The sequence below is a fragment of the Mya arenaria genome, chromosome 8 (genome assembly GCF_026914265.1).
Source record: "Mya arenaria isolate MELC-2E11 chromosome 8, ASM2691426v1".
Lineage (NCBI taxonomy): Eukaryota > Metazoa > Mollusca > Bivalvia > Myida > Myidae > Mya > Mya arenaria.
Genome location: NC_069129.1, coordinates 74,583,081 through 74,596,579, shown reverse-complemented (window position 1 = coordinate 74,596,579; position 13,499 = coordinate 74,583,081). Strand labels below are relative to the sequence as shown.

The window sequence follows — 13,499 nt, the reverse complement described above, 5'->3', positions numbered from 1 at the left end:
ATCATCATTATTATAACTATACTACAAACATATTGTTTATGGCTATGTTCTATCTAAGTATTACCTTTCCAATTTTCCAATACGGGAATATATATTAAGATGAAAACAATGTTTACATTCTCAAAAAAGGTACTTAAGAAAAAATATTCCTATGAATTACCATACGTCTTTTGTTATAAGCCCTTTTGACAGAGAAGTTGTCGTAAAGATATTTTCTTAGCAATCGAAGATAATTTTGCAATATGGACTGTTACTAGATAACAATATTTCATTGGTAGTAGAATGGAGATATATCGAACTTCGATAACATGACAGATGCGTGAAATCGTTAAGGAATGCCAGTTGTAAGTATAAACTACTATTAACGTTTGTAAACGCGTCTGGGCATTAAAACCGTGGTATAATTCATGATAGCGAGTTTCCTGTCTATTATATGAAATAAACGCTAGCCGTTGTATTCTTATTAAACTATCCTGCTGCTTTAGCGACGAGAATACGTATTTAGCTCATGATATTTCAAGTGTTTCCTTTCCACAATTGAAAATCAAACCAATTACATTCTGAAGCAATTGCAATACGGGGTGTCGCAGGTGCTCCTTTCAAAGGTCCACTGATTACAATCTTTGGGAATAGCCTAAACCGGATATCAAAACGAAGATTTGCTTTCAGGGTTGCAACAAAGAAATAACTTCACGTCTAGTTGAACAAAAATAAATAAACAGCTATCTGAATTTGGTTATTTTATTCACTACCACTACTACATTTAGTGCTACTAACTGAATGACCGTTCTGTATTGTTTTGACCGAATCAATATTGCATTCGAATAAAATGAAAAATCACGTTATTTTTCCAATGTGTGAATGGTTTAATTAACCCATAGGTATTGAAGAACGTACTACAAGCATTATTTTTGACTCTGATTCAAAAGGACACATGTAGCGCAAAATAAAATTTGAAAAATAGCTTAATTTGGAATTGTTCCTATAAAATGTTGCGTGTTGTTAGATAAAAGTTTGAGAGAAATATTCCAATATAAACTTATTTAATGAAAGTATTTGACAATTTACTATTGTTTGCCTGTTATCATATGGTTTGGGTTCGGGTTAGGGTTAGGGTTAAAGGGTTAGGGTTAAAGGGTTAGGGTTAAAGAGGATAGGTTAGGGTTAGGATCTTTAATGATGATGTGAAAAAAGAGTAAATTTTCATAACATGCGCGCTTTATTTTACAACTGTTATTTTAACTTTCTTTTAAGTGTAATAAAAATTTCCATTAAACTCCCTAAAAATACTATGTGTGTATGAATTATCAAACAAGTCAAGTTAATTTGTTAAATAATTGATTTGTTTAAATAATAAACTTTATTGATCTTGATTTAAGCATATTTCATTCGATGGAGTGCGTTTTAATTATTAACTGCTGTAACGAATTAAACACAACATCGACCTGGTAATAGTTTAGTTTATTATTTTATGAGTGCACGATAAATAAGTTAAGCCTGGTCAAATAAAGTGGTCACAAAGTAAGTTATTGTAATCATACGTTGTAAGTTGCTCTATTTGGAGGAAATGACATTCTTGTTATTGTCAACGAGTGTCATTATTGTCAACGAGTGTGAAAAGAACCAACCTGAACCCATCTCCTTTTACAACAGTGATCGTTATCAAACAGAATGTTAATATCGCGCCGCGAGTACTTTAATATAACTTCACATATTTAACTAAAATGAACGGGATTTTGCTGTGCCTCGCTATCTCAGAGATAGTTATTTACGTTATTCATTTGCATTTGCGAGATCTTTTTCTCTTTTCTACAATGCACAGGCACAGGAAAGAAATATTTAGCATCTTAAGACAGCCAAATTCTTTAAGAAAAAGTAGCATATCCTTAGGTTTTCAGTTTTGATGAACCAATCCCTCTTTGGACTGCCGTTCTGCATCAATAACTATTCTAATATTCACACACCCCTGTATATGCAGTCACAGAAATGAGTATTTTGAAAATAATGATTTCAATTCAACTAAAATATTTTAACTATGGTCATACTTAAAACGAAATAGAAATGTTCAACGTTATTATTCTATAATATTATATTTATTTGCAAAATTTAATACATTTCTTTGTAATTGTAGGAGCCAGTTTAAAATAAGGTCTTGTTTTACCTATTCTTTTATATAGATATCTATACACGTTTAAGTAGCGATTCATAAAGCAAAATACCTAGATTGTAAAATCGCTAATATAGTTTTAATATCTCATAATAATAATGAATCTAAACTATTCAATACAATAACGCTACAACGGACTAACGTTTAACGATGTATGTATGTTCTTCAAATGCAGCTATATCTCTTTCATTGGAATATAAGACAATAATAAGAAAACAATATCTGTATTAAATCTACTTTGTCCCAAACTATTCATACACATGTTTTATGCATGGCTATTTCCACAGTCTGCCATAGAAAATAAAAGGTTTAAGACTGTGTGATCACAGAGTTTCATAATAAAAAGCATCATTATATTAAATCTGGGAACTAATAAAGAAAACGTTAATAAAAATAAAAACAACATGTATTAGCTAAACTTTTTGTACCAAATGAATACCTATGTAAAATATTTGAAGAAGGAGACGTCACATGCCGGAGTATTCATAGTCAGCCAAATACAGTTTAACGATAACTGAATCTGCAAACGTTCCATAAATCAATGGACTGAACGTTTAATTATGTAAGGACGCTATATTCAACCTTATATTATGTTTAAGGAATGCATCTTTAAAAACTAGAAGGCAAGTATTGTCGTACAGTCTTCAGTTCATAAAAAAACAACAACAAGCAATTGATTGAGTTTATCTGCTCATATAACAGCTGGAAACTTTTTAGTTTTACGTTTTACGAATTTTGTTTAAAAACTCACCGTAAAAATCGGGATGAGCAATACAATTAGCAATCATCGATTTAAGACTACTATTGTACTTTTTTGTTGTGATCAATACTAGCCTTGTGTACCATACCTTAACTAAATATTTTACCAATTCCGGTACTTGTTAAACCACTAAATATTATCGTAGCTAGTGGAGCGTTTTTATAAGGAGCAAACTATGCTTCCATTTGAAGCACTCGCGAAGTTTTAGGGTTAGGGTTAGTACATAATAACATTTCTTATGGATTTGTATATGTTCTTCAGTTTGGTGTCCGTAAACGTAAGTGTAAAGTTTCCGGCCAAGTTTAATCTAAGAGCTATTGGATTTCTTTGGTCAAAGATTGTTTTTGGTCTCCCGTTAAAAGTGTTGAATTTGTTTTTAGTTATTATTCAATCATTGTTTTAAAATGACAGGTTTGTTTGGAACTGTATCATTGCTAGCCTTTTCTTCGTATATGATTAGTGCCAATACCTTTAAGTCTGCTCCAGGTTGATATCTTAACATCACTGGAAAACATTATAGTAAGCAATATCTGAAAAATACATATCCTAAAGAAATGAATATTTTACAGCTCTATGTGACGGAATTGCGTGAATGTTTGTGTATAAAATGAATTGGAAACACTTACTATGTCAACTATCGAATTGTTATTTGGAAAGTGTTAAGTATGTAAGTAAAATCACAAACTCAAATGAAAATAAAAATCATAATTTGAACCAAAAAATGGTGTCAGAACAACAGTGGCCTTTATTGGAGCTATAAAAAGGTTAAAACAAACACCAACAGAATAAATATGTAAACATAGTTATTATGCCCCCCCCCCCCTCGAAGAAGAAGAGGGGTATATTGCTGTGCACATGTCGGTCGGTCGGTCTATAGATCGGTCGGTCTGTCGGTCCGTCAGTAGACCAAAGCTTGTCCGAGTGATAACTCAACAATGCATGCACCCATGGCCCTCAAACTTGACTTGGAGATTCGGCCTATTGATTTTGGGGGTCATCGGGCTAAAGGTCAAGGTCGTAGTGACTTTAAATGATAAAATATTGTTCGAGTGATAACTCGACAATGCCTGCACCCGTTGCCCTTAAAATTGACTTAGGGGTTAAGCCTGATCTGTAGATGACATTTTATTATTTTAGGGGTTATCGGGTCAAAGGTCAAGGTAACAGTGACATTGAACGCAAAAAGCTTGCCTGTGTGATAACTAGACAATGACTGCACCTATGGCCCTCAAACTTGAAATTTAGGTTTTGGGTGAACAGTTGATGACTACTATGGATTAAAATTTTGATATATTTACTTATATCCTGCTGCTAAGCGAATACATTTTTATCTGCAAATATCAGTCATTATATGAACGTTATTAAAAAATTGTACCTACTGTCTTCACACTTTGAATGGTCATAATCCTAAAACTACCTCAAAGGCATCCAATGTCAATGACAAATCAGCTGTTTTTTTAAGACATGCAATTGTCCAAATAATCCTGACAACATGGCGCTCAGGTGGGGGGGGGGATAATGTTTGACAAACATCTCATGTTTCAAAGACATTGAAGTAAGTTGTCTAAACAATTCTTATGGTTATAACCAACTGTAAAAACTTATCAATCAGCCTTACATAGCTCTCTAAATAAATGAATTGAGCCTGAGTCTTACTCTAACTCAACAAAAACACACTTGATAACCAGAAATTAGATATGGTTCACCGCAAACCATTCCATAACAAGAAACTATATAGAGTACATTCAATATCAAAGAAAGTGAACTTGCAAAGTACTCTTGAAAACGAGCAAGAAATATTTTCATCGGTGACCCTGTTGTAACATAAAACTATATAAGTTACTTTCAATAACAGAGAAAGTGATATTGCAAAGTACTCTTAATAATGACCTATTAAATATGTCACGGTGACTCTGATGTAACATGAAACTAAGTGGTATCCATTAAATATCAAAATTGATTCTGTAAATAAAACCGTTTACTATCCCAATATTTGATAGTTTTGGTATGTTTATGCATACACATTTTCCCCAACCTTAACCCTAACCCTTATCCTATAGTGTCATCATCGTACAAGTGCCTCTATTTACCAGGCCACCGTCAAGCAAAATCCCCCTGTAGCGCAAAGGCCACCGTTAAAGGCCTAGTTTGAGCCTTCTATACGTGACCACCCCTAAAATCTGTCTACAGTACACAACCCCTGTGTATTGATCTTAATCTACTTGCCTTGATCCCTTTTATCAGATCTCCGATCTAAGTATCCTGTTGTGCAGTTAGGGAGGTTTTATTACCGAAATGGACCCTAAATGGCCCTGAACCAAGAAACGAAAACACAGGAAATTGGCCCCTACTGTGACACCAGTGCACTTAGCAGAAGACGCACTTGAGGGGATTTTCAAGCCAAACATTCCTTAAACTAGGCCCTTAGCAAAGAGCAAATTGACAAACACTAAGCCATGAGCGCCTGATAGCCTAACAGACAGTCAGACAGTCATACAGACAGACAGACAGACATACAGAAAGACAGACAAACAGACAGACAAACAGACACACTGACAGACACACAGACAGGAGGCAAGCATGTACATTTTATTTTTTTAACGCTGAAATTAGGGTTAGGTGTGTTTTGTTTTCTAGGGTTACGGTTAGGGTAAGCTAAGCGGGAGAGCTTAGCTTTATATGTATACTTTTGGTGAATATTAAGTGGCTGCCAACTGTAAACTGGCTGCCAACTTTTAAGTGGCTGGCAACTGTAAGCTGGCTGCCATCTTTAAAAAGCTACCAACCGTAAAGTGGCTGCCAACTGTAAAGTGGCAGCCAACTTTAAAGTGGCAGCCAACTATAAAGTGGCTGCTGACGGGGTTGACTGTGGCTGCTAGGCTTACAAAGGCTGCTGATATAAGAGAGTCAGCTAAGGTAGATTTCAGTGTTGACATTGACCGACCTCTCGAAAAGACCTTTCGGTACCTTGATCGACACGATCGGCCCAAGTACGGTCTAACCACAGCCCTAACCCTATGAATGTGTCCCATTCCCACCCAACTTAAAGGGCGAAACGAAGTATTAGAAGGATTTACAGGGAAAAGCTATGTCGATGTTAGTATTATTTTGGTTACCAAATAAAATGCATGACTGTATCAATAAAGAGCATCTTATACGGATGAAAGCACGTATATTTCCTACTCATTATAAATCTATACATGAATATTCATTTTCCTTATTTCAAATGTATTAGATATTTATATACAGCTAATTTTTTTAAGATGTTAACATTTTCAGACTTTAACATAGAAACTGACTTAAACATGCTTGGTCTGTCTCTATAGTATTTCTTAAGGTATTTACATCGTATTTTTTGTACAAAAGACATTCAAATAACAGGTGGTACTCATCTTTTAACTTATTGCATGCTCTACATAAGCGAACATTTCTAGGAATATTTGTCCATCTTCCAGTCTCAGCCGAGAGCCGGTGTGATGATAGTCGTAATTGAGCTTATGCTTTTTTATATTTATTAATGTTTGGATTCTTCAAACATGACTAACACTAGAGTCCATAAACGAGCCCCCAGATGTTAAAACAATACTGAAATAACACTATTTGGATACAACATCTATTACTGAATCACCATTATAAAATTGCAAATTTTGCGGTAGTCTACCGCCTTTCCTAAATACAACAATTTTCGTCTAATCCTTATTTACAAATAGAAGACAACTAGGTTTTATCCTGGTACGTGTTATCCAAGGCGGTTACCACAAAGTGTTGTTTCCAAGAGATTTCATTATTAATATAGTGTAACTGTTTCATTTTAAAATGCATATCCATATGAACAGATGATAACTATTTTATAATGTATTTCATATTGAATTACAAAAATAAGCTTTTCAAAATCAAGGTCAGATGTAAAAATGCAAATATGTTCAATATCGACTTTGTTATTATTTCATTTATTTATGTTTTGGTAAAAAAAATTGAAAAGTCTATTCATTACTTAAGTCACCAAGCAGTTTTAACCATAGTTCATATATTTCCCATATTAAAAGTCAATTTAACCACCAAATGTCCCTTCTTGAGCAAATTTAAACAAACTACATGCCATATATATTCCTGTGAGTCCCATGTAAGCACATCAAATCTGAAATATCGCTTTTAAAGTAATTCAGTGTTTTACCAACCTAATGTGTTGATATTATAGTTTCAAGCAACCCAAAAGTTCGTCCTAGGTCAAATGCATACTTTACAAGCCATAACGTGTGTAATATATAGAAGTCAACTAAATGCCTGAACCCAATTATAGCTTTCCAATTATAGCTTTTCAACTGCACTCTAAATGATTGATATAAAGCTCATTTGGTACCTTTCTTAATACAGAGGAGTTCGTCAAGAGCTCAAAGATCTCTTCGGTGGTTACAGACAACCATTCATTATCAAACAAATCTAAACGCGCTCTATAAAAGGCAATCCAGTGGTCATTCAACCGCTTTTTGGCTTTAACCAAACCCAATCTTCCAGACCATGATAGAGTTATGTCATATAAATCATTACATTATTTGATTTTTAATCATATTACAAATTATGGCCGCCATTTTGAACGCCATTTTAAATTTAGCGAATTAGCGCAACACAACATTTAAAAATATTTTGTATAACATGCCGGACACTCTTTTCTCTCAAAAAATGAAGACTTGGAACCCGGAATAGTATTGTTATCAGCAAAACTTCACCTACTCGCTCAAACAGATTGATGATTGGTTCAGCCAAACCGGTGATACTCGGTATTTTACCGATATCTCCCGGAACATCATGGTTATGGCACTGTATGCTTTGTCAAATTGCTTCTCTCACCTTTTATTTTGTTAAACAAGATGCGTGTTTACTTGATATGCTTTTTCAAAAATGAAAGACTTACTACCTTTATTTTGTTTTTGTTTTATCAATCAAATTAATCCGGAGATTATGCACGCTAGACCGATTCTTAATATCAGGTTTATGATGTTCATTCAACTATATCTGTAGAACTACAATTTCCAAGTTTCCTCCATACATCCCACATTTCTGATGCTGATATTCCATGGGACGTGAATACCGTGTGGACATCTTTGCATGAATTAAGAACTTTTTTTGTGTTATAAAATCCTGCCACGTTTTTAGGAATTATTCCTTGCCTATGAGCGCAAATGGCAACATAAACGTCTTCTAAATACAAAAATGGAACTGTGCTTGATATTTGAACTACAGATACTGCCACGTCGTAAGACAACACATATCCAGTTCCGCTGCAAAATACGGGATAGTGTTTGTGATTGTACTGTTTCAAAGTAACGTACCATTTAGAATTCTTATTTCGAATTGGCATAGCTGGGCCCCAACACTTCCCTATAAAATAACTTTGTTTTGGAGCATTGTTTAAGTACGCAGTCAGGCTGGTAACACTTACAAACATGTCATCGTCCGTTTTCATCACAAACTTTATTTTTCCATTACAGTTCATTGTACTCCATTGTAAGGCAAGCATTGTTTTGTAGGTTAAATTCGAATACACATCATAAGACGACACAATCAGAATATCTTTATAGACATCAGATTCTTTCAAAATGTAGCGATTAAGTGATTCGTTTCGACTTCGGCCAACGACAAAGACACATTTGGCATCTTTGTGCGAATTTGAGCATGCTGTGCCCCATGTACTTCTTATTGCTTCGCGAGCTAAGACGTTTTGTGAGGCAGAGACAATAAACACAAGAAGTGTGACATTTACATTACAGATATCGCTAGGAAATCTAGCAATAGATGAGTTTCTGAAAAGTTTTATGTTATACGAGGGTTTATACTCATCATTATAACCAACTGAAGCTTGGGAATAGTATTCAATATTTTTAGTTCCCACTGGATTATAACTTAATTCAAGAAATTTATAGTAAACTCCAAATAACAATGCCGTGCTGGTTATTCCAAAAATAAACAATATTTTGCATTTCGAAAACATATTAAAATAGCTAGATATGCTCGTATTTAGTTCAGATATAAGTGTAAACATAAATAAGAAACCATATCCCTCATGCCGTTGATATTTGACACTTTCTCCATTGAACGATAGCATTAGGTTGAAAATATATCAGATTTTACTAATCGTGTACTTTATGTACCCTTTAGTTTACTCTTTCATTGGCGTCCAGTTTGCATCAAAAACAGTGCTTTATTTATATCACTTTATGGCGGAAGTCCCACTATGTATTGATGGGCAACTTGTAACATAAGTTATTTTTTCTTACCTGGTTGTAGTAAGTGATATCTTTGTTGATGGCTGTCGCATAAGAACTTATTTATTGGTAAATGGGTAACGTGTAACCAACCTTCTGAATATTCAAAAGTAAATGTCGAGCATTTACATGAAACGAAATGTTTTTGTATTCATGACAATTTTCATCCCCAACGCAGCCTTGCATTTTGATAAGGTAAAGATGATAAGGCGCATATTTGGTAACATAATAAAATGATATTATCTCAAATCAAACGTTTTCGATTCACTTTGGCAAATCACAAACGCTATCCTGAACACCTAGATTTATTCATTATCTTATAAACCAATATTTCTAAAAGATATTTTGCCACCTGGTAAACAGCGGCTAGCAGCCCTTACCACTAAAAGGTCATTTGGGCTAGTTTTGATGATAACCCTGCTGATGATGTTAGCTTTATAATAATTAAATGATGCTGATTTTGTTAGATTAAAGTGTTTGCTGCATTTTATGTTTTAATGTTGACGTAAATGACGCGTTTTTCAGTACATGGGCATGTTATACTTTTTAGTTTCAATACGGTCGACATATTTACTCCAAGTCCTTTAAGCAACTTCTAATGGAATTAAAATAAGATTGATGAAGTTGAATAGGAATCCAACTCTCACTATAGACGTGGCCGGTTCGATCCTCACCACTGGTAACTTTACATGTCCTTTTTAACAGTACACAAGTAGTGGCTTATACCAAGAAACATGATGTTGTCATTTAATCTAAGAAAAGGTTTCTCGAATTTCCATCGTTTAGTAATGTCTGCAATTTAAAAAATACCGTCTTGATAAAGTAGACAGGGAAGTTGATGTGATTAGAATGTTTCTGACGGCGGCCTTTTCAATATTCTTTTCATCCCATTATGGCAGGGATGTAATAGAGTCCAGGTGAAAACAACAAAACCTCTTATCTTTACAAACTAACCTATATAATTACCCTGAATTAGCCTAAACAAGATCATGAATCTTTAATCACTCTCAGGTACTACTGAAAACTATACACAAACTATAATTCAACAAATTACATCAGCTTCAAGGTATGAGCGCCTTCAAGTTTGCTATTGCAGTTAAATAAACCTTGACCTTGAGCCCTAAATTTTTTAAGACACATTAAAAGTAATAGTATGTCCATTTTTCTATGCAATTTAAAAAAAGAGCTTAGTATAAGTAAAAAGGGCGCTGGTGCCAGGGTGTATCTGAGAGTATAGTGTAACAAACATGGGCTGTACAAGGCCCATTAGTTCATCGGGGGAATCCATAATAAATAATATAATATACCACATTTATATAGCGCTCTTTCCAAAAATGCTCAAAAGCGCTTAACAATACATGGTTAAACAGTACAAATTAATCAGAAAGGAAAAATATATATGCAAGTTAAAGGCAATGTGAAAAGTGCAAAGCAATGCTTAAAAATAGGCATGGAATTAAAAATATAAAGCAGTTTTCTAAGACATATTCTGAAAACATAGATAAAACAATCGAATGACTAATACTTAAAAATAGGCATGGAATTAAAAATATAAAGCAGTTTTCTAAGACATATTCTGAAAGCATAGATAAAACAATCGAATGACTAATACTTAAATGGAATATAATATGAAATGAAACCATTCTATTAAGATATTGGAATATGGGATATTTTCCATCTTGACTGTTCCAAATTACATAATCACAGTTAATAAAGTAAGCGATTCAGTTTTCAGTTCCCATAAACCTGAACGAAGAAGTGAGTCTTTAGTTGTCGTTTGAAGCTTTCAAGAGATGTACAGTCTCTAACACGTGCTGGTAAAGTGTTCCATAGTTTAGGAGCAGCCGCAGAAAAGCTCCTATCCCCAAATTTAAGTTTTGTTTTTGGTGGCACTAGAGTTAGCGATTGGTTGGCTGAACGTAGATTTCTAGTCGATTTGTAAACGTTGATCATATCATTAATGTATTGTTGAGCTTTGCCATAAAGTGATTTAAATACAGGAGTTAGTATCTTGAAATTGATTCTGTAATCCACTGGGAGCCAGTGAAGATCTTTAAGCACTGACGTGATGTGACTAAACTTTGACTTTCTGGTAATTATCCTAGCAGCAGTATTTTGCACAAGTTGTAGCCTGTTCAATGATTGTTGTTGGACTTCATACAAGAGAGAATTGCAATAGTCCAATCTAGATGTTACTAAGGCATTTACGAGTGTTTTCGTAGCATCCTCGTTGATGTACTGTCGAATGCGTCCTATCTGTCTCAGCTGAGCGTAAGTTGATTTTCACACAGACTTAACATGCGATTCCATGTTCATCCGAGAGTCTAGAAAAGCTCCAACATTTCTAACGTTAGCTGTAACCCAGGGAATGGTTGATCGGGATGACCTGGCGGTGATTGATGTCAACCGAAACCCGCCGTTGCCCAATTCAAATACATGCTAAATATAAATCATTTCCAGAGATAATTGCGTTATCTATTCTTGATAATGTTGTACCACAGTCTCCAATACCATGTCTGATATGTATTATGTTTGTGTTAACAATTGTTTTGACTCATCCATAAACAATCTCGAAACTTGTATATTATGATGAAAATATATAACAAAAATGTCCCCTCTTTTAGCATGTGTCATAAAAGCGAAGACCTTTTCACTGCGGAAAATGGGTAAATATACGGGAATGTACTGAAACCCGTATATCCATCGTGTACGGTTAGTGTACGGGATGTTGAATATACGGGAGTGTTCGGACCCGTATATTCACAAAACTCCTACATCTTGAGTGTACGGGATTTGTATACGGGCGTGTACTAACCCGTACATTAATGTTATAATAAAAACATGAATTCTGTAATCAAATTAGGTCTCTTCGTGTTTACTTTGACAACATGTATAATATAAACAACATTTATACCATTGACTTAAAAAAAATCACTGTATTTAGGAAAATTGGAAGGTGTTAGTAAAAATCACATTTGTAGAAAAATTAATGCTTTAATCGGTGTTGACTGTTTTTTGTGGAATAAGACAGAGGTCTGAATACTAAAAAATAATTAAATACGACAATGCTGAGTGATTTGACTAACGACTGGTACTTTTACTATTTTGATGGATGTACGGTACCGTACATCTCCGTATACCTTGAGTGTACGGGCATGTACGGTCTCCGTACACTTTGAAAATACGGGATTATACCATTCCCGTACACGATGAATATACGGGCGTGTAAAATTCCCTTATATTATGGATGTATGGAAATATACAAGTTCCCGTACACGATGAGTGTACGGAATAGTAACAATTCCCGTACACGATGAATATACCGGCGTGTACAATTCCTGTATATTATGGAATCACGGAAATATACAAGTTCCCGTACACGGTGAGTGTACAGAAAAGTAACAATTCCCGTACACTATTGATATACGGAAATGTACTTTTTCCCGTACACCCATGTTTCAAAAAAAATTGTTATCATTTGACAGCATATATTATACGAACAACATTTATACCATTGACGTGTATACATTTTCCGTGTTACTTTGAGAAACAAGAATATCTTTATGATACAGAAGAATAAGATTACATTGACAGCTATATGATACGATCAACATGTATTACAAATACCATTGACTTATTCGTGTTTCAGAGTATCAGGAGTCGCGTTTTGTAGAAATATTAACGTTTTATGTGTTTTAACAGCCGTTGAAGAAATTACAATGACATCTTTATGATACAAAATAACTGAATTCGACAATGCTGGGTGGATAAATTCACGGCTAGGGCCCGGGAATGTTTAGTTCCCAGTACATGATGAATATACTGGCGTGTACAAATCCCGTATATTATGGATGTTCGGAAATATACAAGTAACATTACCCGTACAAAACGGATACACGGACATGTTGTGTTTCCCGTACATGCTTAGTGTTTAGTTTCCCCGTATATGCTGAATATACCGATGGGGCATATAGGTTATGAGTGGAGGGGTTCACTCCTAAATGTTAGGACTTACATTGAAACTGCGTTCCCTCGAACAAGCGGTCGTTCGAGAACCGGCGTTCCCTAGGAACCCGAGGTCGGAGCTTGGTCCCGAACTTTTTCCTTCTATTTTCATATAGAATATACCCACGCTTCATCGAAACCTAATTATGTCGAGCAGTCGAGCAATACCCTCGGTCCCATATACCATGATTGAATATGCGCATGCGTGGCAGTGGCGGCAGTTTATTTTGCACATGAATTAAAATAATGTTTAATGATATAAATAAGGGATAAATAACGGATATATGTGTTGAATCTTATTTTA

The 13,499-nt window shown here is 34.6% G+C and overlaps 1 protein-coding gene across 1 annotated transcript; it reads right to left on the bottom strand.

Annotated features, from left to right (window-relative positions):
* Positions 1–6,501: 6,501 nt before the first annotated feature.
* Positions 6,502–8,968, bottom strand: LOC128245009 (beta-1,3-galactosyltransferase 1-like). Its single transcript, XM_052963201.1, has one exon. The coding sequence runs from the start codon at positions 8,965–8,967 to the stop codon at positions 7,927–7,929; it is 1,041 nt and encodes a 346-aa protein (XP_052819161.1). The 5' UTR covers position 8,968; the 3' UTR covers positions 6,502–7,926.
* Between the last annotated feature and the right edge of the window lie 4,531 nt (positions 8,969–13,499).